Below are 20692 nucleotides of genomic sequence, written 5' to 3'. Positions count from 1 at the left end.
AGCCGAGGCTTCTTTTAAAACTATTGCCTTGCTGGCCCTGGGACCCTCCCTTCCTTCTGCAGGGAGACCCAGGGCTTTTCTGTAAGTGGGGGGAGGGGGGTGAAGGGAGCTGCCAGGTGTTGCACTGCAAGGAAATTGGGCTGCTCCCCTCTCCCGCCCAACTTTGAAGTGGCCCCAAGGTGCATGGGGGGAGCGGGGGGGGGAGGGGGGGTGCCCCAGCCCCTTTGACCCAGGTCTCTAGCAATTCCTTTCAACTCCTATGCAGATGGGGAGGAAATGCATGCCAAGAGTGACTCTTTCTGTGGGTGAGAATGAAGGTATTACAGGAGCTTGAAAAGTGTAAGAATACTATGCCAGACTGGAATACTGAGCTGGCAAAACAGATATTAAAAAGAAAACCATCCTTGACTAAGAATCACAATGACAGCCCTTGAAAGTTATAGTGAAAAGCAGAAATATAGATGCTTGTTCAATAAATGAATAACGTTCAAACACACATGCTACAGCAATCTCTCATTGTTGTGCCCTCATGTGAGGAGAGGGAGGGAGGGAGAGGGAGGGAGGGAGAGCGGGAGAAGGACAGAAGCTTCTGGAGACCCAGAACATCCTTGTATGAAAGACTTGGGAGAAACCTGCAGAAAAGTACTTAGCAGGCACAAAAATGCCCTTGGAACTGGAAATGCTGGCTTGATCAATCTCTTTTAAAAGGTAAATACTGTTTTTTCCCCCATTGCTCCTCAGTTGCAGTTTTTAGAGAGCCCACTGATTTATAATTTGGAACAGCAGCATTTTCAGATTCAAAAAAACCTGAATTATTAGAATGCATCATTACATTTTATGAGACAGAAAAGCCCACAATCATATCTGTTATCAATAAATCAATTTAATAGGCAAATTTTAAAGAATGAATGGAGTAAGAAATTGAGGTTTGCTCTTTTGTCTAAACAATGGGAAATTGTTTTCCCTCAGTGTCAAAAATCTTAGATTATGAATTTAATCAACCAAAAATAATATTTAAAACTCATTGAAATCATGGCGTTTGAATAGAAAATAAATGGGTGAATCACCATTTTTTTGAAGATGCAATTAAAAGACCATTTTGTTGGAGATTCATTAAAACGTGTCCTAAAGTTATTATACTCTGGGGAAAAGTGATTAAATCTATTAATTTAAGGTATGATTTAATATTTCTGGACATCCCTATTCTTTTGAACCATATACCGATTACGAGGAAACGGATGGTGGGACAAGAGAATGGATCCTCTGTGCCGCTCTCCTTGACAAAGGGGGGGGTGTCCCTGGATGGGGGAAAGATGAATGCCTGGTTCCCGGTTACTCGGTGGGTGGAAGCCTGGGTGTGAGTTGCTCCCAGACGTAGATTACACCCGGAGGATCCCAATGAAATATGCTCCTCTTTCCTTGGAACCATTGCATAAAACTATTCCCAAAGTCCATGCCTTCCTGTAAGAAGTCTCTTGCTTTGTTTTTCTCTTGCTGATGTCATTTTATTATTTCCCCCCCTCTGTGTTCTGTTTTATTAAGTAAACTAAGCAAAAAATTAGGAAGCATTTGGTTCATCTTTTTTCAGGCCGGGGAAAGGGGAAGTGATTTTGATTTATTTAACCAAATTAAAATGGACACGTTTTAATATTTAAAACAAACACATTGGTTGAATAAAGCGGGTAATATCTGCAATATTTGGGCTTGGATCATGGTGGCAAGAAGACTTGGGAGACAATTCCACCCTCCGATGCCATCTTCAGCCCGGAGACTTCCTCGTCCTTTGGAGCCACCTCTGAAGCTTCAGAGGCTCTTCTCAGAACAGGATGAGGGGTGACGATGCCCCCCCTCCCCATCTTGGGAGGCAGGTGGGCACCTCAGTTTAGGCCACAGAGCACGCGGAGACCCTGAGGGTGAGACGGTGGGCTCCCAATCTGGGCGCAGGTGTGACCTAGACCTGCAAGGGAGCCCCCTTGGGGTGGGGGCTGCATCTGCAGGAGATTAGAGCAGGAGTCCTGTTCCAGGGCCGCTGAAGGGTCTGTTTCCAAGAAGCCAAAGCTGCGCTGGATGGACGCCGGGGACACAGCGGTGAGCCTGCAATCTGGTCTGGTTTAAAGCCAGTTCTAAGCTGGGGCTGCTGGGATGAATGGGAGCCATTGTCTTGCACGATCCAGAGTTATTTGCCCCTAAGAAAGAATCTCCCCGCCCACCTATCACCCTGCAAACCCCTGATGTCTCCGTGCTGCTGGGCCACCGTCAGAGCAGGGCTGCAGTCGCACAATGAAAGCTCCGGAAGGAGCAGGAGCATCAGCCAGAATACAGAGCTGGAAGGGACCTTGGAGGTCTTCTAGTCCAACCCCCTGCTCAAGCAGGAGACCCTGTAGTACCATTTCAGTCAAGTGGCGGTCCATGTCTCTTCTCGAAAACCTCCAGTGATGATGGAATCACCCACAACTTCTGGAGGCAACTTCTGTTCCAAGGGTTCATTCTTCTCCCCATTAGGAAGTTTCTCCTTAGTCCCAGACTGCTTCTCTCTCTGATTCGTTTCCATCCGTTGTTTCCTGTCCTGCCTTGAGGTGCTTTGGAAAATGAATCGACACACACACACCCTCTTTGTGGCAACCGTCAAATACTGGCGTATTGCTCTCATGTCACCCCTAATCGTTTTTTCCCCTCTAGGCTGGCCTGCAGCCCCTTCTTCATATGTTTTCAACTCCGGGCGGTTAATCCTCTTAGTTGCTCTTCTCTGCACTTTCCCCAAAAGTCCAAACCTCTTTTTTGTAATGTGGGGACCACAACTGGATGCGGTACTCCAGGTGTGGCCTTACTAAGGCCTTATAAAGCGGTAGTAAGGCTTCACGTGATTTTGATTCTATGCCTCTGTTTATAGGACCGAGGATTGTATTCGCTCTTTTACCAGCGTACAAAGAGGCTCTTGAAAAGAGGGGTCTCATCAGATGCCCCCCCCTCTTCAAGTTCTCCGCAAATCTTCAAGCATCTTCCTGGGTAAGGAAGGAGCAGGCTTGTACAAAACTCTTTTAATAAAATAAAAAATAAAAAAAAGGAAGGAGCAGGCTGACTGAGCCAGAGAATAACAACTCTCGCCACCCAGCAACGGCATTCCTAGGTCCCTGAACAAAGCCTCCTCCTCCTCCCTGCAGGAGACGCGCCCACCCACCAAGGCTTCCCTGGTGAGGACCCCACCTGAGCGCAGGGCAACCCACCTCCTCCCTCTCCCCGTCCTGCAGTTGCCAAGGCCTGCTGCTGAAACCTCGGTCCACCAGGGGGCGCCAGGTACCCCTTTCCAAAATGCAGCTTTTATTTTGGTGATTGTAGGCAAAGAGCGCTGAGAACAGTTTGCTTTTCTTCCTCTTCCTCCTCCTCCTCCTCCTCCCCCCCCCCGAAAGCTCCAAGCAAAACGGCCCCTGACTTTCCAGGCCATCCAAGGCCACCACCTGAGCCCCTTTCAGGTTGCAAAAGGGCCTGGCGAGCTGCCTCTTCCCAAATCGCCCAGTTGGTTGGAGGGGGGGGGGCACTTGGCCCCTTCAGTGGCCACGGTGGGTTTTCCGCATGGACAGAGGCCACATCACAAAACACGGAAGAAGAGGCGGCCCAGCTACACCTCTAGGGCCAATGTGCCCTGAAGAAGTAAGCCCCCCCTCCCTCGAGGGGGAGGCTTAGGCTGAGCCAGCCGTAGGATGATGGGCTCTGAGCCATGAAAAAGTAACCCTGGGGAAGCGCAGGGAGGGTTTGCCTTCTCCCCCACCACCTACGGCCTCCTTTCCCGAGGGGAGAGCCAGGACTGGGCAGGCCAGGGAGGGAGGGCCGGCTTCCTTCCCGCCCCCCCCCCCCGGCTCTTGGGGGAGCAGCCGCCAGCCAGCCTCAGGAGCTGCAGGCCCCACTTGCTGGGGTGGCGGGAGGGCAGGACCAGGCAGGGGCCCTGGGTGGAAGGGAGGCTCCCAGGGAGTGAGCCAGGCCACAGGACAAGCTTTGAGCGCTACTGAAAGAGAACCATCTCGAGGTCAAAGAGAAACTCTCCGTTTCTTCAAGCTCTTCAATTCCTCAATTTTCTGGCTGGAAAAGAGAAGCGGTTTTGCAAAGCTCGGAAGTTTAAGAGTGTTGTCAATTGCTGACACTGAACTTAGCCCGTTGCTTCAGGCTTCTCCTTCCTTCTCCCCAGGCCGCTCTTCATCTCGCAGGGCAACCAGGAGGGGCTTCCTGGTCCAAAGCCAGGTTTCAAATGGGTAGAGAGGAAGCCGTTTCTGCCAGGGGGCCTGGAAGTCCCCGTCGGCCCCAGCGCCTGGCCAGGAGCAGGCTCTGGGCAGCAGCCTCTGTTGCAATTTCTGGGTCGTGGTGAGTCACCAAACCCATGACTCTGTTCCTTGTGACTCCATAGAGCATAGCCGCGTCCTCCTCTCTGCCCTGTAGAGGACCTTGCCCCCCACCCCCACCCCCGCCCCACTTGCAAGGGCCACGAAACCACAGAGGGCTTTTGCAGAGCTCTCTTGGCGCAGTTGCTGCCCTCGGCTTCCTCCCTCCGTGCTCCTTCCTCAATCCCGTCTTCTCTCTCCTGCTTCACTTAAGGACGGCCATTTAACGCTTTCTCTAAAAAACGATGGGGAGGCCAAAATAAGCAACACAACTGTTGCAGCGCTGCAATCAAAGCTCTGCCCCTTTGTGCACACAGGGACTCTGCCCATGTTCAGAGGCTGAGTCGGTGGTCCCCTCTGCCCTTCTGACCGGACGGGCAGCGTCCAGCACTGCCAGGGAGGCTAAAGGCTCAGCGGCCACCTGGTCCCATGGCTCTCTTCCAGCCTCCTCAGCCAACCAAGCCACCCACCGACCCAGCCTGGCCCAACCCCGGGGAAGGAGGAGGCAGATTCCAGACGGGAGCTGCTTCTTTTAACACACAGCTTTTCCCAGGCTTAATTCTTTTATTTGCTATTTATGGAACCAGTACATCTTATACTTTATATACAGACAGGTGAATATTACTTTTGTGTTTGTGACAATACATAATATATTATTTAGGTAATACTAGCCGTAAGAAAACACACACACACACACAGAGGGGCAGCCTCCCGATTGGTCAGCGTGGGAGGTGAGGGAATGGCCTGGGGGGGGAGGGGAGGGGGGCTGTGGAAATGGCCATGGAGGGGGGAGGACTCAGCCGCCGCATCCAGAAGCTCCAGGCGGGGCGTGGGAGGGCGAAAAGAAGGAGTGGAACCGGCTAAGCCCAACCAGGCGCCTCTCCCAGCTGGGCTACGACTCCCACTTTCCAGGGGAACCGGGGTCCTTCCAGGGGGCCACAGCCCTGCGTAACCCTTGGCTGCCGCCTACCAGGGACAGAGAAAACCTCAGGAGCAAGTGGGACCGGGGGGGGGGGAGGGAGGGGGGCTGTTTACGGAGAGCCTTGCTAGGTAGGCTTCTTCTTTTTCAAAAAGTGCATTTCATTCCTTGCGGTCTCCCGCCTGACACTAACGGAGCAGATCCCCCCCCTCTTCCTCTGCAAAGGAGATGGAGATTTGGCTGGGGGGGGAGGGGGGGGCAGAGAAGAGACTAAACACGGAGAGGCGGACCTGGAAGTGCCCGGCTCACTTGAAAACTACCCACAGGGGAAGCACCAAACCACGGGGGGGTGGGGTGGGGGTGTCACCCAGGACATGCAACAGGCGGGAGCCAAGACTACGGTGTAAGGATTCCTGCCCACGGAGGCCAGGAGCCTCCCGGGAGAAACGGATCTAGAGCGTAACAAGAAAAGGGCCTCCCAATTCGAGGGCCAAGCGAAGCGGGTGTTTCAGAGCCATTCGCGCTCCCCATTGGCAAGGGGAGCGGAGGGGAGACCTGCGCAAATCCCCAAAAGACACGGACCAGGCAGGCAGGCAGGCAGGAGGAGGAGGAGGGAAGAGACGCTGCCAGAAAAGACGCCAGGATTCAGGCACCTCCGCCAGGGACAGTCTGACAAAACGTACTGGCCAGAAAGTGGCATCCGGGAGCCCAACCCTCCCTGGCAGGGGCAGAGCTCCCACGCCACCAGGCTCCTCTGATGCAGGAGTGGGAGGGGGGGGGTGCCCCCTGCCGCGTGCATGCCAGGCAGCCCCTCCTGAGGGCACAACCAGACGGGTTCACAAGGAAGCCCAGAGGAAGATCACACCTGCCGTCCGTGAAAGGGCTAGGGAGCAGGAGGGTCTCTGGGGTGCTGCATCTACGTCCAATTTTGGAAGGGATCTTCTCACTGGATCTGAGCAGGGGGGGGGGAGAGGAAAGCCGGATGAGGACGGCCACAGGGAGCAGAGGTCAAGAGGGGCAGCTCTGGCCCTCCGCCCGCCCCAGGTGCACCGAGGCTCAGAAAGAAGGAGACGGAGGCCTGGCTGGAACTCCCAAAGGAAAAGCAGCGCCTGGTTAGCCTCCCAGACCTCGGGGACTGACCAGAAGCGGGGACCCGGGTTCCAGCCCCCCTTCCTCGCCCTTTCAAGGCTCCCGGAGGGGCGAATTCTGCTGCCAGGGATCAAATGCAACGGACGTCAATGGGACGGGGACACCAACAAAAACAGGAGGATTGTCTGGAAATCAGGATTCGGCTGAAGAGCCCGAAGGACGTCGGGAAACTCCCTCCCCAGTTGGGTCCATCTGCCTCAGCCGCTGGTCCGTTTCCGCTCCCTCCACTCTGCTTCTTCAGAACTGGACCCAGTTAGGCGGCTGAGCAGGCTGGCTGGGAACTGCGCTGGAGGGGGGACGGGGGGGGGGGACAGAGGTGGGGAAAGGATTAGGAAAAAGGCAAGGACTCCCCCCCGAGAACACACACACCCCATCTTCCCAACAAGACCTTGAAGCAAAGGCCCCTCCCCACAAAAGGAGAAAGGGGCCGCCCCAGGGCTGCGGGGGCTCAGCAGAGGCCAGACAGAGGAGAAGGTGGTCATCCAGCTGGACAAAAGGAAAGGGAGACATCGAGGGGCAGCCCCTTGGATCCATCCCTTATCTACCCTGCTTCCCCCAAAATAAGACCTCCTCCCCGGAGAATAAGCCCAGCCAGGCTTTTGAGCTCATGTGCTAAAATAATCCCTCCCCAAAAATAAGCCCTCCCTGAAAACATTGCAACCCAGCAGCAGCCATGAGGTGACCCCCGCTTGTTGCCTCCTGCACCTCAAAAATAGTAAGACCTCCCCAAAAATAAGGCCAAGCGCTTATTTCAGGGGTCAAAAGAAAATAAGACCTGGGCTTACTTTCAGGGAAGCACGGTGGCCTCAACCCCGGAGCCCCCCCCCTCCCCGACCCCCCTTACCTGGGTGCCGTGTTGAAGTCTCCCCAGAGATCTGCACTGCCTGGGACGGGGGCAGGCGGGGGGCCCTTGGAGGCGGCAGGGGGCAAATCAATGTCTAGGAGGATATCTGCCGGGAGGGGGGGAATATCAAAGGAAGGGGTTCTTGGTTAGAAATACTGGGAGAGGGTCTCCTCCAGCTTTCTTTGGGGCCACCAGCCAGGATCCTCTCCCCATGTCCTCAGCCCTCGGGGCACCAGAGACAGGACCATGCCCCTTGCTCAGCTCCAGCTCTTGGCAAGAGAGGCAGGGGCTGAATCTCTTGGGCTGCGTGCCCCCCACCTCCCAAACCTTGCCCGGAGCCCCAGAACCCCCCAAATCAGGTTGTATAGGTAGTCCTCGACTTATGATAACACCAGTGAGCCCAAAGTTTACTTTGTTAAGCAAGACATTTGTTAAGCGAGTTTTGCCCCATGTTGCGCCCTTCTTGCCACCGTTGTTAAGTAAATCCCTGCAGCTGTTAAGTGAGTAACATGGCTGTAAAGCCAATCTGGCTTCCCCGTGGACTTTGCTGGTCAGAACCTCACAACGGCCGTAAGTATGAACCGGCTGCCACGCATCTGAATTCTGAGATCATGTGATCAGGGGGAGACTGCAAAGGTCACAACCGGGGAAAGCAGCCGCAAGCCCCTTTTTTCAACGCCGTTGTTTGAACAGTCACCAAATGAACGGTTGTAAGTCAAGGACCACTTGACTGTAAGACCCACAAAAGGAAAGCCACGGGGGGGGGGGAGGAAGGGGGGGGAATCCAGGCCAATCCAAGAGGCCGGCCTTTCCTCGGACCGGCTGACCATCAGGGCCTCTGCCGTCCCCCGCTCTTCTGAGCGCCTGCCGGGTGGGGACCCCCCCCCCAGAATCCCCCTCTACCAGGAAGCCTCCGTTACCTGCGTTGCCAGCACTGCTGGACTTCGGCACGGGGGGAGGAGTGACGTGGTTGGAAATGGCTGTTGAAGAAAGAGGGGGGACCGGAGGGGGAGGAGGGGCCGTCTTGCCCCCCGGGGGTGGGGGGGGGAGGAGGCTGAGTCCACCTGAGCCAGCGGGGCGGAGCTTTGCTGACCCACTTTTCTTGGTGGGCATATTCTGCAAAGGGAGAAAGGCGGCGTTAAGAGGGGCATCCCGGAAACACAGCCCCTCCCAAGCCCAAAGCAAGCCCAAGGGAAGAGGCACAGGGGGGGGGGCTCACCCCAATGTTGAGCTTAATGGTCTGCCCTTCCTTGAAACCCAGGTCAAGCTTTGGCCGGCTGTCCAGCTCCTGGGACTCCCGCGAGATTTCCGTCTCTTGCTTCACCCACCTGTGTGCGAGAAGGTTACGCGCAGGGACAGGGAAGAGCGGAAACCGGGCAAGGCCCTCCTTGGCTTACAGCAGCCACGGAACGCCTGCCACTAAACAAAGCGGTCACAAAGCGCGACTGCATCGCTTAGCGGTGGCAATGGCAGCTGCAGGTGCTAACTGGTCGCTGGCTTCCCACAATGGGAGTCAGAAGGAAAGCTAGCGAAGGGGGCAGAGAGTGGGGGCGGGGGAGGGGTGTGTGAGCAAGTGCAAAGGTGCTGAGGGGGAGGGGGGTGCACAGGTGGGGTAAGCTTTCCCGAGCGAAATGCGCCCTTCTCTGCCAACTTCCCCACTGACTTTCTGGGGAAGCCGGCAGGAAATGTTGTGAATGGCGATCAGGTGACCAGGGGGGCCCTGAAGCCACTCAGGAAGTGCTAAGCGCCCAGATCGTGATCCTACGACTGTGAGGAAGCTGCAACGCTGAGGATCCGTCCTAACCGCCCTCTGTTCAGCCCTGCTCCAAGTCTGAGTGATTGTCCACGGAATGGCCGAAGCTCACGGTCAACCCGCCCGCCTTGTCCTCTCTGGCCAGTGAGCTTGCCCAAAGGAACGCCTCAAAAACCCTTTGGCCCTGGGGAGACCGGCCGGCGGGTGGGAGGCTCGCTAGGGGATGCTGCAACGTTGTTCAGTGCAATCGTACACCCCGACTTCCTCCTGGGTCTTAAGGGAGACTGAGGGCCTTCTGGACCAGGCGATGAAACAGCCCCATCTGGACGGAGCCGGGCAAACCGAAGGCCCGTTTCAGACAGGAGCAGCTCCGCTTCTGCAGAGCCAGGAAGGAAGTTCTCCCTCCCCAGGCTGACCCTCCTCCGGCCGATCCCTCCCCTCGCCCAGCGGGGCAGACTCACTTGAAATGGTCCTGCAGGGCCACGTTGAAGTCAAAGGCGTCTCCTCTGTCACCAAAGCCGATGCCAATGAAGGCGCTGCGCCCTGAGGGAGAAAGCCAGCAGCAGTTAGCCCAGCTGCCGGAGGGGGAGATGCCAAGAGCTCCCGGAAATCCTCTGCCCCTTTCTGCTAACAAGGCCGCGCCTTCTCCGCCTGGCCTACGGGGAGAGTCTTTGGCTCCCCATTGGGCGGAGAAGGGGCCGCCTCTGCTGCCTTCTAGGCCCCCTTCCCCTTCTCAAAGGAATGCCAACCTCTGTATGCCCGTCTCACTGCCCCAGAGACGCAGCTCTTCTTAGGGCTCAGGAGGCATGGCGGTCAGAAGGAACCTGCTAAGAGGTATCACGCCACACCTGTACAAGAGCCCCAAGGACGTCCTTGGCTCCGTGATCCCTCCTCCTTCAGATGCCTTCAGGTCCTCAGATGAGAACCAGTCGGACAGAGAGAGGAGCTTCCACACGTAATCTCTTTCAACTTCCCTCCCCACGTTCAACTTCAGAAACTTCCTGGCATTTGGCTCTGCTCAAGGCATGCTCCGCTCTGAACCGCTTTGCTCCACCTGCCCCCGAGGGCTCCCTGATGGCTGACCGGGGGTCCTCAGGGGCCAGACCCCTCGGGGCGGCTGGAGGCACCCTCGGTGGGGCCGCCATCGTTCCCATTGGCCAAGAAGAAACCACGCCTCCTCCTCCTCCTCCTCCTCCTTACCGTTTCCATCCTGAATCCGGATGACAAAATACCGGCTGGAGTCGTTTACTGTCTCCATTGCGATGCCGGGGTACTGATCAATCGGGGCCTGGGCGAAAAGCTCCCCTGGGAGGAAAGGAGGAGAAGAGAGACAACCTTCAAGGCCCAGTAAGGGACGTGGAAACCAGGCCCTTCCCAGAAGGCCTCGGGGGGAGCCCCTGGCAAGGAGAGCTGCCCACTCACAAAAGGCACCCTGCTCGTCTCCCTCCAGCTGGCCAAGAGACGGATGGGTCCAAAGCCCTCTTCTTTCCTGCCCTCTCGCGAGGCAATACTGCTGCAACCTTGGCTGACCTCTGGAAGGAGGCCCTTCCCCAGGGCCCTCTCTTTGCAACTAGATTGGATTAATAAACAGCAGTAGCGCTTAGACTCATATACCGCTTTACAGTGCTTTGCAGCCTTCTCTAAGCGGTTCACAAATGCCAGCATTATTTGCCCCCCACCCCACCCAAGCAATCTGGGTCCTCTTACCGAAGGACGGGAGGCTGAGTCGACCTTGAGCCGGTCAGGATCGACCTGCCGGCAGTGGGCAGACTTGGCCTGCAATGCTGCATTGTAACTGCTGCGCCACCACAGCAAAATATCAATTACATAATTTATAAAATAATCTAACAAAAAAATCAAATTAACCCAATAAAAAATTGATAAATAAGACGCTAATAATTTTCAAAGCTGCAATTAGAGAACCTTTATTATTTCATAAGTTTCAATGTTCCACTTCTAGGAAAGCTGTTTGAGCATTTCTTGTGATTTGAAAGTCAGTTCTTTCCCTCCGTTTTGAATGAGGAGCAGGAGGATGGCTGAGAACGGGAGGGGAAGGTGTGTGCATGGGGGGGGGGAGCCCACTTTGGCAAAAAGCTGGGCTAGAACACAAGAGCCAGCCTGGAGTGAGTAAAGGGCCCCCCCATCAGTCAGCTGTTGGACAGCATGAGTTGGCCTGTTGTGCGGGTGCTTGGGGGGGGTTGAGGGGCGGGGAATTTCTGGTGGGGGGTGGGGTTGTGTTTGGGGACCGTGGTGTGTGTTGGGCCTGGTCTCTGGGCGTCATGTGAATTTCGTTGCATGGGTCCACTGTATACGTGCAATGACAATAAAATATTCTCTGGTTAGGGATCCCAAGTCAATCTGCAGACATCCTCATTGGGGGGGGAATGCAAGAGCCCAGCCCAGGAAGGGCCCCCCATGGCCAAGAAAGGAGGCTCAGCCATGAAATTGCCGGTTATCCCAAACCACCCAATCTGTGTCTCAATTACCCAGAGATCATTGCAGGGAGCCCTGAGTGGCTCCGGCATCACTTTTCACAAGCAGGAAAGGGGAAAGAAGCCAAGTTATTCCATTGGCCCCGATGGAGGGGCTGCCTGCTGCAGCCAAAGGGCAGCTCTGTTTGTTTGTTTGTTTCTTATTGGGTTTATATGCCGCCCTTCTCCCAAAGGACTCAGGGCGGCGTACAACATTAAAAAACACACATCCCGAAAGTAAAAAAAAATTAAATACATATCCAAAAAACAAACCCAATTTATAGGACAATACATTTTAAAAATGAGATAAAATTAACAGGCCAGGCCGGCTTGCTGGAAAAGCCAACTTTTTAGGGCGCGTCGGAAGGACCGGAGGTCAGGGATTATGCGAAGCTCCGGGGGCAGCTCATTCCAGAGGGAAGGCGCTCCCACAGAGAAGGCTCTCCCCCTGGGGGTCACCAGCCGACACTGTCTGGCCGACGGCACCCTGAGGAGGCCAACTCTGTGGGATCGCACTGGACGGTGGGAGGCTACTGGTGGCAGTAGGTGGTCTCGCAGGTACCCTGGGCCTAAGCCATGGAGCACTTTAAAGGTCATAATTAATACCTTGAATTGCACCCGGAAAACAACCGGCAACAAGTGCAGGCCGCCTAAAGGGGGTGTAACATGGGAGCACCTAGGTACCCCCGTGACAACCCGCGCGGCCGCATTCTGGACCAGCTGAAGCCTCCGGGTGCTCTTCAAGGGCAGCCCCATGTAGAGAGCATTGCAGTAGTCCAGGCGAGAAAGGACGAGGGCATGAGTGACTGTGCACAGAGCATCCCGATCCAGGAAGGGGCGCAACTGACGTACCAGGCGCACCTGGTAAAAGGCCCCCCTGGTCACGGCCGTCAGGTGTTCTTCTAAACTAAGCCGCGTATCCAGGAGGACTCCCAGATTGCGAGCCTTCTCTGAGGGGGCTAAAATTTCTCCTATCATCAAAGATGGAACAAGATGTACAAATCGGGATGACGGAAACCACAGCCACTCAGTCTTGGAGGGATTGAGCTTGAGCCTGTTCCTCCCCATCCAGATCCGCACAGCCTCCAGGCATCGTGACACCACGCCAAGGGCATCGTTTGGGTGGTTTGGGGTAGAGATGAAAAGGTGGGTATCATCAGCATATTGATGATACCGTACCCCAAAACCACGGATGATCTCGCCCAGCGGTTTCATGTATATGTTGCACAGGAGGGGTGAGAGAACCGACCCCTGGGGCACCCCACAAGTGACGCGTCTGGGGGTCGATCTCTGCCCTCCAGTCAACACAAACTGCGACCGATCCGACAGGTAGGAGGAGAACCACCGTAAAATGGTGCCCCCCACTCCCAACCCCCCATCGCCGCAGTAGGATACCATGGTCGATGATATCGAAAGCCGCCGAGAGGTCTTTTTTTTTTTTTTTATTAAAAGAGTTTTGTAGAAACAATTTTTCCCCCTTTTCACCCCCCCCGCCATACAATATAAATCTCATACAAATGCTATACCCCCAACCCCCCCACAAAAATTCACTTTCAAATATTATACCAAATACTTTGCCCCCTCCTCTCCCCCATCTTAAAATAGATTACTCGTAACCCCTCTCCTCCCAACACAATATAAATTTCTCTTAGATTAATAATAACACATTGATCCCATTTTCTAAGCTAATTTAACATCTATAACTCTTAATATAAATTTCTCCTAGCATAACAATATTTCATTAATCCCATCTTCTAATTTATTCATACATATATATTACCCCACCCTCCACCCTAACCCTCCCCCACCTCCCACACAAACCCACCCCCCTGACTTCCGCTGTATACCACTCTAACAATTCCAAACATCCCATATACTATTTACTCTGATCATCTATCGGTCTAAACATTCTTACCTAAAGACTAGATAATAACTCCTAGTCTGGTATTTATTCTGTATTTATTTATTTTGCCCATTCCTGTGTGTAATCCTCCTGTTTCTGAGCTTTTAAGAAAGCTGAAATTTTTGCCATTTCAGCGAACCCTGCCACCTTCTGAATCCATTGATCCAATTAATACTTGCAAATGTTTCTTTCTAAGTTGCTCGAAATTAAAACTTTGACATTTAAGTAGTTCAGGTTATGTAAACTGGCTTAAAGATTGTTAATAGTTAGGGTTGTTTCAACCGTTCCGCCTTTACTGCCCCGGCTATCAGCAAGTAATTAGCTTTCGTTTTCTGTAGGTTTTCAGCTATAAATCAACGCCGAGAGGTCTAATAGGACCAGGACAGAGGAACAGCCCCTGTCCCGGGCCCGCCAGAGATCATCAACTAACGCGACTAATGCCGTCTCCGTGCTGTACCCAGGCCTGAAACCCGACTGAAACTGATCCAGGTAGACAGCTTCATTCAGGTACTGGGAAAGCTGACGTGCTACCACACTCTCGACAACCTTTGCTACAAAGCGAAGGTTGGAGACCGGACGATAGTTGGCTAAAGAGGCTGGGTCCAGGGAAGGCTTCTTAAGGAGGGGCCTCACCACCACCTCCTTCAAGGCAGTGGGAAAGAACCCCTCTCTCAATGAAGCGTTGGTAATCGCCTGGAGCCAGCCTCGTGTCACCTCCCGGGAAGCCGAAACTAACCAAGAGGGACATGGGTCCAGCACACAAGTGGCAGCACTGAGTCTCCCCATAATCCTGTCCATGCCTTCGGGGGTCACAGGGTCAAACCCATCTCAGATTGTCTCCTCAAGATTCATCCCCGTCGGCTCGCCCAAATCTACCCAGTCAGAGTCCAAGCCTGTCCAGATCTGAGCGATTTTATCCTGCAGATACTGAACAAATTCTTCAGCCCTACCCTGCAAGGGGTCTTCCCCAGTTCTTTGGTTAAGTAAGGAGCGGGTCACCCTAAACAGGGCGGCTGGGCGGTTATCTGCGGACGCGATAAGAGCGGAAAAATTGCCACTTCTATCGCCACTAAGTAGGATTTAATATGAATTCTTACTAGTGTTCGATCAGATTTGGACCAGCTGGCCCTCCAGCCACTCTCTAGGCGTCTTTTCCGGCGTTTCATCTCCCGGAGCTCCTCGGTAAACCAGGGAGCCATCCAGGATCGACACCGGGTCAGAGGCTGCAAAGGCACAACGCGATCCAAGGCCCCAGCGGCCGCCCTATCCCAGGCTTCCACTGGGGCTTCGGTCGAGTTGTGAGCAAGGGATTCAGGAAAAGTCCCAAGCTCCATCAGGAACCTTTCGGGGTCCATCAGGCGCCTGGGGCGGAACCATCTAGTCGGTTCCGCCTCCCTGCGGCGAGGGGTAGCGGTATGGAAGTCAAGCCTGATGAGGAAATGATCAGACCATGACAAGGGTTGAATAGAAATATCCCCTAAATCTAGATCATTCATCCACTGCCCAGAGACAAAAATCAGGTTGAGCGTGTGTCCCCCATCATGGGTGGGGTCTTGAATTAACTGAGTTAGGTCCATAGCTGTCATGGAAGCCATGAACTCCCGAGCTGACTCGGATGTCTCGCCAATGGAAGGCAGATTGAAATCCCCCAGGACCATAAGCCTGGGGAAATCAATCGTCAATCTGCTCTGGAGCATCGCCCCAAGCAAGAGGGGGCTTCGAAGGGGCCCTTCCGCATCACTCCCCACCCCCAACTCCTCAATGAGGACAGGAGCATCCACAGGCGGAAGAGGAGGAGGAGCCTTTGGGAAGCCCACCAAGGCCTCGGTCCCTGCATCCCCCACGCAGACCCCTCCTCCTCACCTGAGACTTTGTCCTCCAGCTTCACGTAGGCCACCTTCCCCTTGGAAGTGACCCTCAGGCGCCCCGTCCAGTCCGGCTGCTCCAGCTTCCAGTCGGAGGCCCTGCAAGGAAAGTCCCCCACTTACGACGGCTCTTTCGGCGGCTGCTCAGAGTCTTACAAGGCCCCTGAAAAGAGCGGCTCACAGGACCCTCATCCCACACTTACGACGGCTTGGACGCAGGGCAACCGACTCGCAGTTATGACGGTCGCAGCCTCCCAGGGTCCCCCTTTGGCCACCTTCCTCTGACAAGCAAAGCCAGATTCAGGTCAACAACCACTGCAGCGCCTCACTTAACAACCGGGGCAAGAAGCGTCGCAAAATGGGGTGGGGGCAAAACCCACTTAACGGCATAACCTTCGGGCTGATTCGCAGTCGTTGGGGGGCGGGGGGATGGGGGGTGGGGGGGCTGCCTGCGGGGGCAGATGGAGCCGCCGGGAGGGTCCCCGGGGAACAGCCCCCCCTCCCCCAAGGGCCCCCGGGGAGGGGCTGGGCTGGGCTTGGCGGGGAGGAAGGCGCCGCAGGGCTCGGCCTCCTACCGGTAGCCGCGGTTGGAGGCCCTGGGCGGGATGCGGTAGACGCTGACCTCGGGCTTCACGCAGAGCACCGACTCGTACTCCGCCTCGGCCGCCGCCATCGCCCCCGCCAGCTGACCGCGAGCCGGAAGGGAAGACCTCCCGCCCGCCGACTTCCGTCCCACCGCGCCGCTCCTGCCTCCCGACCTCTATGGCCGCTCACGCGCTTGGGACGCCGGGCCGTAGAGCCGCGAAGGGGCAGAGCGAGCGGGCCGCCTCCTCTGCTGGCTCCTCCCCTGGGCCGGGCTTGGGGCGTGGCCGGCACCCTGCACGTGCGGAAGAAAGGCGGTGAGGGCGGGAGGCGCCCGCCGCAGCCGCCCGCCTCGCCGAGATGCGCTGCAAGTGGCGGGGAGTCTCCCCGGCTCAGCCCCTCCGCCCCCTTCTGCAGCGCCCGCTATGGCTGCCTCAACCCCCCCCCGCCCCCTGGGAAAGCGGAACTGCCCCACCGGCTCCTGCCCCAAAAGCGCTGTCGGGGCATTTTCTCCCCTTCCTCCGTCTGGACTCCGTGGAGAAGGAGGAGAGGCAGGGAGCTCCGCGGTTGAGCTTCGCCCCAGGTAGGCAGGGGGGCCGCGACCCTCCCCAGGCAGGCAAGAGCGCTGGGCTTCCCCCAACCCCCCCCCTCCCTCGCCCACCCGGCTCTTCAGAGGCCACTCGCTTTGCACCGACCGGTTGCCCGCGGACAGCCCCTGCGGAGAAAGCCGTTCCTGGGCAAAGCGAAATCGGAGGGTCGCGCGGGCTGGAGACCACCCCTCTCCTTAGCCCCCTGCTGTTCTCCGAGATGCCGCTCAGCGGTGGAAGGAGCCCCCCGTGGAGGATCAGGAAGAAGCGCCTTTTGCTGGCCTCCCTCCCCTCCAGACCATGGAAGATCGACCCCCTGGCGCTCCCCCCTCCCCATGGCCAGATCCTGCGAGGGGGCCAGCAGAGATCCCCCCCCAGCTCTGACCACCCCGTGGCCTTGGGCTGCAATAGGTTTGGGTGCCACCAGGAGAGCCTGGCCGGTGGGGTTTATCCTCTGCCGTCCTGAAATGGATCTGCAAAGACTTTTTTCTTCTTTTTTGCAGTTCAAAGCCAGCACGTTTTCTGGTTCTAACCAGGACCAGGACCTCCTTCCTTGATCAGCTCAAACAATATAAATCTCCCCTACAGGCTTTGGGTATTGTCCTAATTATATCTGCCTTGCTTACAAATGGAGCCAGGGCCAGCTGAATGACAGGGATCTTGTGGTTGGGAAAAACTAAAGCAGAAATCCCCTCTGCCGGCCAGCATCTTCCACTTACTAAAGCACAGTGGCCGCCTTGTGGGGAGCCACCCCACAAGCATCTCCCCACAAGGCTGGCCGAGGGAGGAGATCGAGTCCTGAAAATGTAGCTCGCCAAAGGCCCCTCTGGGAAGGGGGGGGGAAGAGGGAAGGGGGCGCCTGCAAAGCCCCCCCCTCCACCTGCAGTCCAAGGTAACGTTTCAAAACTTTTTTCAGGCTTCCCTTTGTGACAGGCGATGGCTCCACTGCCACCGAACGGCAGCGTAGACGGAGCCAGTGAGGCTTCCCCGCTGCTGCCTCCCACCTCGGCCGGTTCTCTGGCCATTTTCTCCATCACCTTCCTCTTGGGCTTCCCCGGAAACGGCCTGGTCATCTGGGCGATCACCCTGAAGATGAAGCGAACGGTCAACACAGTCTGGTTCGTGCACTTGGCAATCGCCGACTTCGTCTGCTGCCTCTCCTTGCCCTTCTCCATCGCTCAGCTGGCCCTCCGCGAGCACTGGCCCTTTGGCTGGCTCCTCTGCAAGGTTCTCCCCTCGGCCGTCATTTTCAACATGTTTGCCAGCGTCTTCCTCCTCACCGCCATCAGTGTTGATCGGTGCCTCCTGGTGACCAAACCCGTCTGGTGCCAGAATCACCGGACGGCCAGGCTGGCGTCCGCCATCTGCGTTGCTATCTGGATCCTCGCCTTCCTTCTGTGCTGCCCTTCCTTCTTCTACCGGGATACCCTGGAAGATGAATTTGGCAACACCAGGTGCATGAACAACTGGAAAACGGGGGGACACGAGGATTACCAGTGGTTCGATGATCTGTGGGATGTAGAAGACACCATCCTTTTGTCCACCGAAAGCGCCTACGACGGTCTCTTCCCAGGTGGGAACCTGGATCCACACCCCTCCTACTACCCCACTGTAAGCACAACCAGAGGGTTGGGGGTATCGCACCATCCTGCCACCAAGACAGGGAGAGAGCTGATGAGGCGGCCGGTTACTGCGGCTCCTTTCACGCTGCACGGGTTTCCCAGGGTCCATCCGAGTTTCCCCACGGCCAGCATTTCCCAGTTCCAGGACCAACCGGCCGATTATTTCCCTGAAGCCCAACCGCCCGGCGTCTTTGTTTCCACCACCATCGCCAGAGCCATCTTGGGCTTCCTCCTGCCTTTTACGGTCATGGCCGCTTGCTACACCCTGATTGCCCGGAAGATGCTGGCTAAGGTCTTTGTGGGGCCTCGCCGGAGGGCCCTGCAGCTGATCCTGCTGGTGGTGGCCACTTTCTTCCTCTGCTGGGCCCCCTACCACGTCACCGGGGTGCTCTTCCTCCTGGCTGCCCCCCAGAGCTCCCTTCACCAGGCCCTGCTGTGGTGGGACAGTGTCTCCGTGGCCCTGGCGTACGCCAACAGCTGCATCAACCCTCTTCTCTACGTCTTCGTGGGACGACAGTTCAGGAGGAAGGTCTGCCAGACGGTGCAGCAGGTGCTTGAGGAGGCCTTTGCTGAGGGCGCCTCCTTGCCCGTCTCTTCCCAGGACAAACAGCAGACGACCACGATGGACAACGAGGTGGATGTTTCGGTCCTCTAACGCGGCTCTTCTGGGCAGCCAATGCTTTGGGGAAACCTTTAGTCAAGCGAGGGAGGGGAGGCCAGCTTGGCTTGCAACCTGCACTACTTCCGCTCCCCTTTTGCGCTTGTTTTACCCAGGTTGTTTTAAGCGGCTTATATACCTCTAGCATGTCAGCAAGGAGTGTTCTTTCCAAATATTTTTTAGATGTCTTTAAAAAAGATGAGCAAAAAGATACGTTTCTTCAGGTGCCAGTTATTTCTACAAGGGCCCCGCCAGCTCCCTCAGGATGCAGCTTTCTCCTTTCCCCAAGCCCATCCAGGCGCAAAGCACCCCTTCTGCTTTCCTCAGCCGAGAAGAGGTCAGAAACCGAGGATTGGGGGGGGGGGAGTCTGCAGCCTAAATCTCTCTCCTTCTGTCCCCTAGCGGCCCCACCCTCCCCCAACAGCACTTCTGTGGCCATTGGGCTGGAGCCTCCTAGGAGAGGCCCCTTCCCAGGGCTTGCTTCCCACTGGAAGGCCTCCCCATGGGGCCCTTGCCGAGGCCGAGGCTGCTGGCGTTGCCCTTCCAGGGATTGCTAGGACGGGGATTCAGCAGGTGGCAGTGGGGGGGGGGGGGAGATACTTTTCCTGCATTGGGGCAGTTTCCCTTATAGCCCTTGTGGGCTGCATGAGAAATAAAGAACATGGCACTCCCTGAGGCCACCTTTATTTTCCTCCATCCCCTCACCGTCTCCCACCTGCCTTGAAGGAAGCAGGCACCTTTTCCTGCTAGGGTGGTGGTGGAGGATGAGGAGGGAGTCGGGGGGGGAAAGGCCACAGGGACCCCCTGGGCCAGCTGACCATGGCTGCCTTCCTCCAGGCTGCCCAGGAACAGAAAGTCGCCCAGGGAAGTTCACATCTGTTGGGCCTTGAGGGCGATGGCCTCCGGGAGCTTTGTGGCTGAGCTGGCATCCATCGGCCACCGCAAGGGGGTGAAACAGGAAGTGGAGGAAGGCCCAGGCCATTCTGAGCCTGGGGTGGTGGGCGTGGGAGGCTAGCCAGTGAGTGGAGCGAACTACGGAGGCCTCCTGGAGGGGTGGGAGTAGCAGGGCCCCATCCTAAGGGCTGGCACACACACACATGGCCTACAGCTTGATCACATGACCGTGGGGGGGTGGGGGTGCTGCTGGAGTTGGTGGGCTTTTGGGGCTCCCTTGGACGGCCAGGTGGTGACTCTGGGCCTGGGAGAACGGTGGACCCTTGGCGAGGACAGCCCCTTCCCCGAGGCAGCTCAGTCCTTCGCCACGCCACCCAGAGCCTTCCTTTGCGCCGAGAGGCTAGAGCCAGAGAGGCTGCACGCCAAAGGACTGGATTTAAACTTTTGTTGGCTTTTCTTCAGCAAGAACTGAAAGGGCCTTAAACCCCTCAGTCCTGCAGTCGGCCACAAATGAAAACAGGGGCACCAAAACGGTTAAACCATAAACATTCACTTTTTTAATTAAGAAAGCATGCACAAAAATAATTTGTGTGAGGCCGCCCCTCCCCTCCTCGGCATCAGGCATTGTGGGTCCCACGGAGCAATGGGCAGGTGAGGGGTCCCCCTCCGTGGCTGAGCCCCTTTCCCCAGGCAGACGGGAAGGGACGGCCGCTGGCAGGGCACCGCCTCGGATGGCATCCTCACCCCAGGATGACAAAGAGTGTCTTTACGCGGAAGGAAACGGGGGACGAGGCCGGTTTGGACACGGACGGGCATAGATTCACACAGGCAAAATGGCGCAACTGTGTGGGTGAAGAGCCTGATGGATCTCTTGCCTCGCTTAACGACCCTTTGGGCGGGGTGGGGGTGGGGTCATCCTCAGAAGCCGCCCTGCCCGAAACCTGGAGTGAAGCCACCCCTGCCTCCGGCAACCTTCTCGTGACAGGAGGGAGCAGCAAGGCTGCACAACTGGCTCAGGGTCCCCCTTGAGATCACCGGATGATGCCCCCCGGCCAAACTCCCCTCCCTCCCTCCC

The 20692-nt window shown here is 56.4% G+C and overlaps 2 protein-coding genes across 2 annotated transcripts; one reads left to right on the top strand and one right to left on the bottom strand.

Moving 5' to 3' along the window:
• Positions 1-4923: 4923 nt before the first annotated feature.
• On the bottom strand, positions 4924-16030 carry NECAP1 (NECAP endocytosis associated 1). Its single transcript, XM_081959678.1, has 8 exons — positions 15850-16030; positions 15273-15373; positions 10236-10340; positions 9497-9578; positions 8502-8610; positions 8203-8398; positions 7283-7388; positions 4924-6724 (listed from the first exon to the last, which is right to left on the bottom strand). Exons 1-8 carry the CDS (start codon positions 15945-15947, stop codon positions 6676-6678), a joined length of 846 nt encoding a protein of 281 aa, XP_081815804.1. The 5' UTR covers positions 15948-16030; the 3' UTR covers positions 4924-6675.
• A 130-nt stretch (positions 16031-16160) lies between these two features.
• Positions 16161-18932, top strand: C3AR1 (complement C3a receptor 1). The gene is made up of 2 exons (XM_081960060.1): positions 16161-16439; positions 17360-18932. The coding sequence occupies exon 2, from the start codon at positions 17380-17382 to the stop codon at positions 18718-18720; it is 1341 nt and encodes a 446-aa protein (XP_081816186.1). The 5' UTR covers positions 16161-16439; positions 17360-17379; the 3' UTR covers positions 18721-18932.
• Positions 18933-20692: the final 1760 nt, after the last annotated feature.

The sequence above is a fragment of the Natrix helvetica genome (genome assembly GCF_964273705.1).
Source record: "Natrix helvetica genome assembly, chromosome: 7".
Classification (NCBI taxonomy): Eukaryota; Metazoa; Chordata; class Lepidosauria; order Squamata; family Natricidae; genus Natrix; species Natrix helvetica.
Note: the sequence above shows the minus strand (reverse complement) of the source record. Positions and strands in the feature narration are given on the sequence as shown.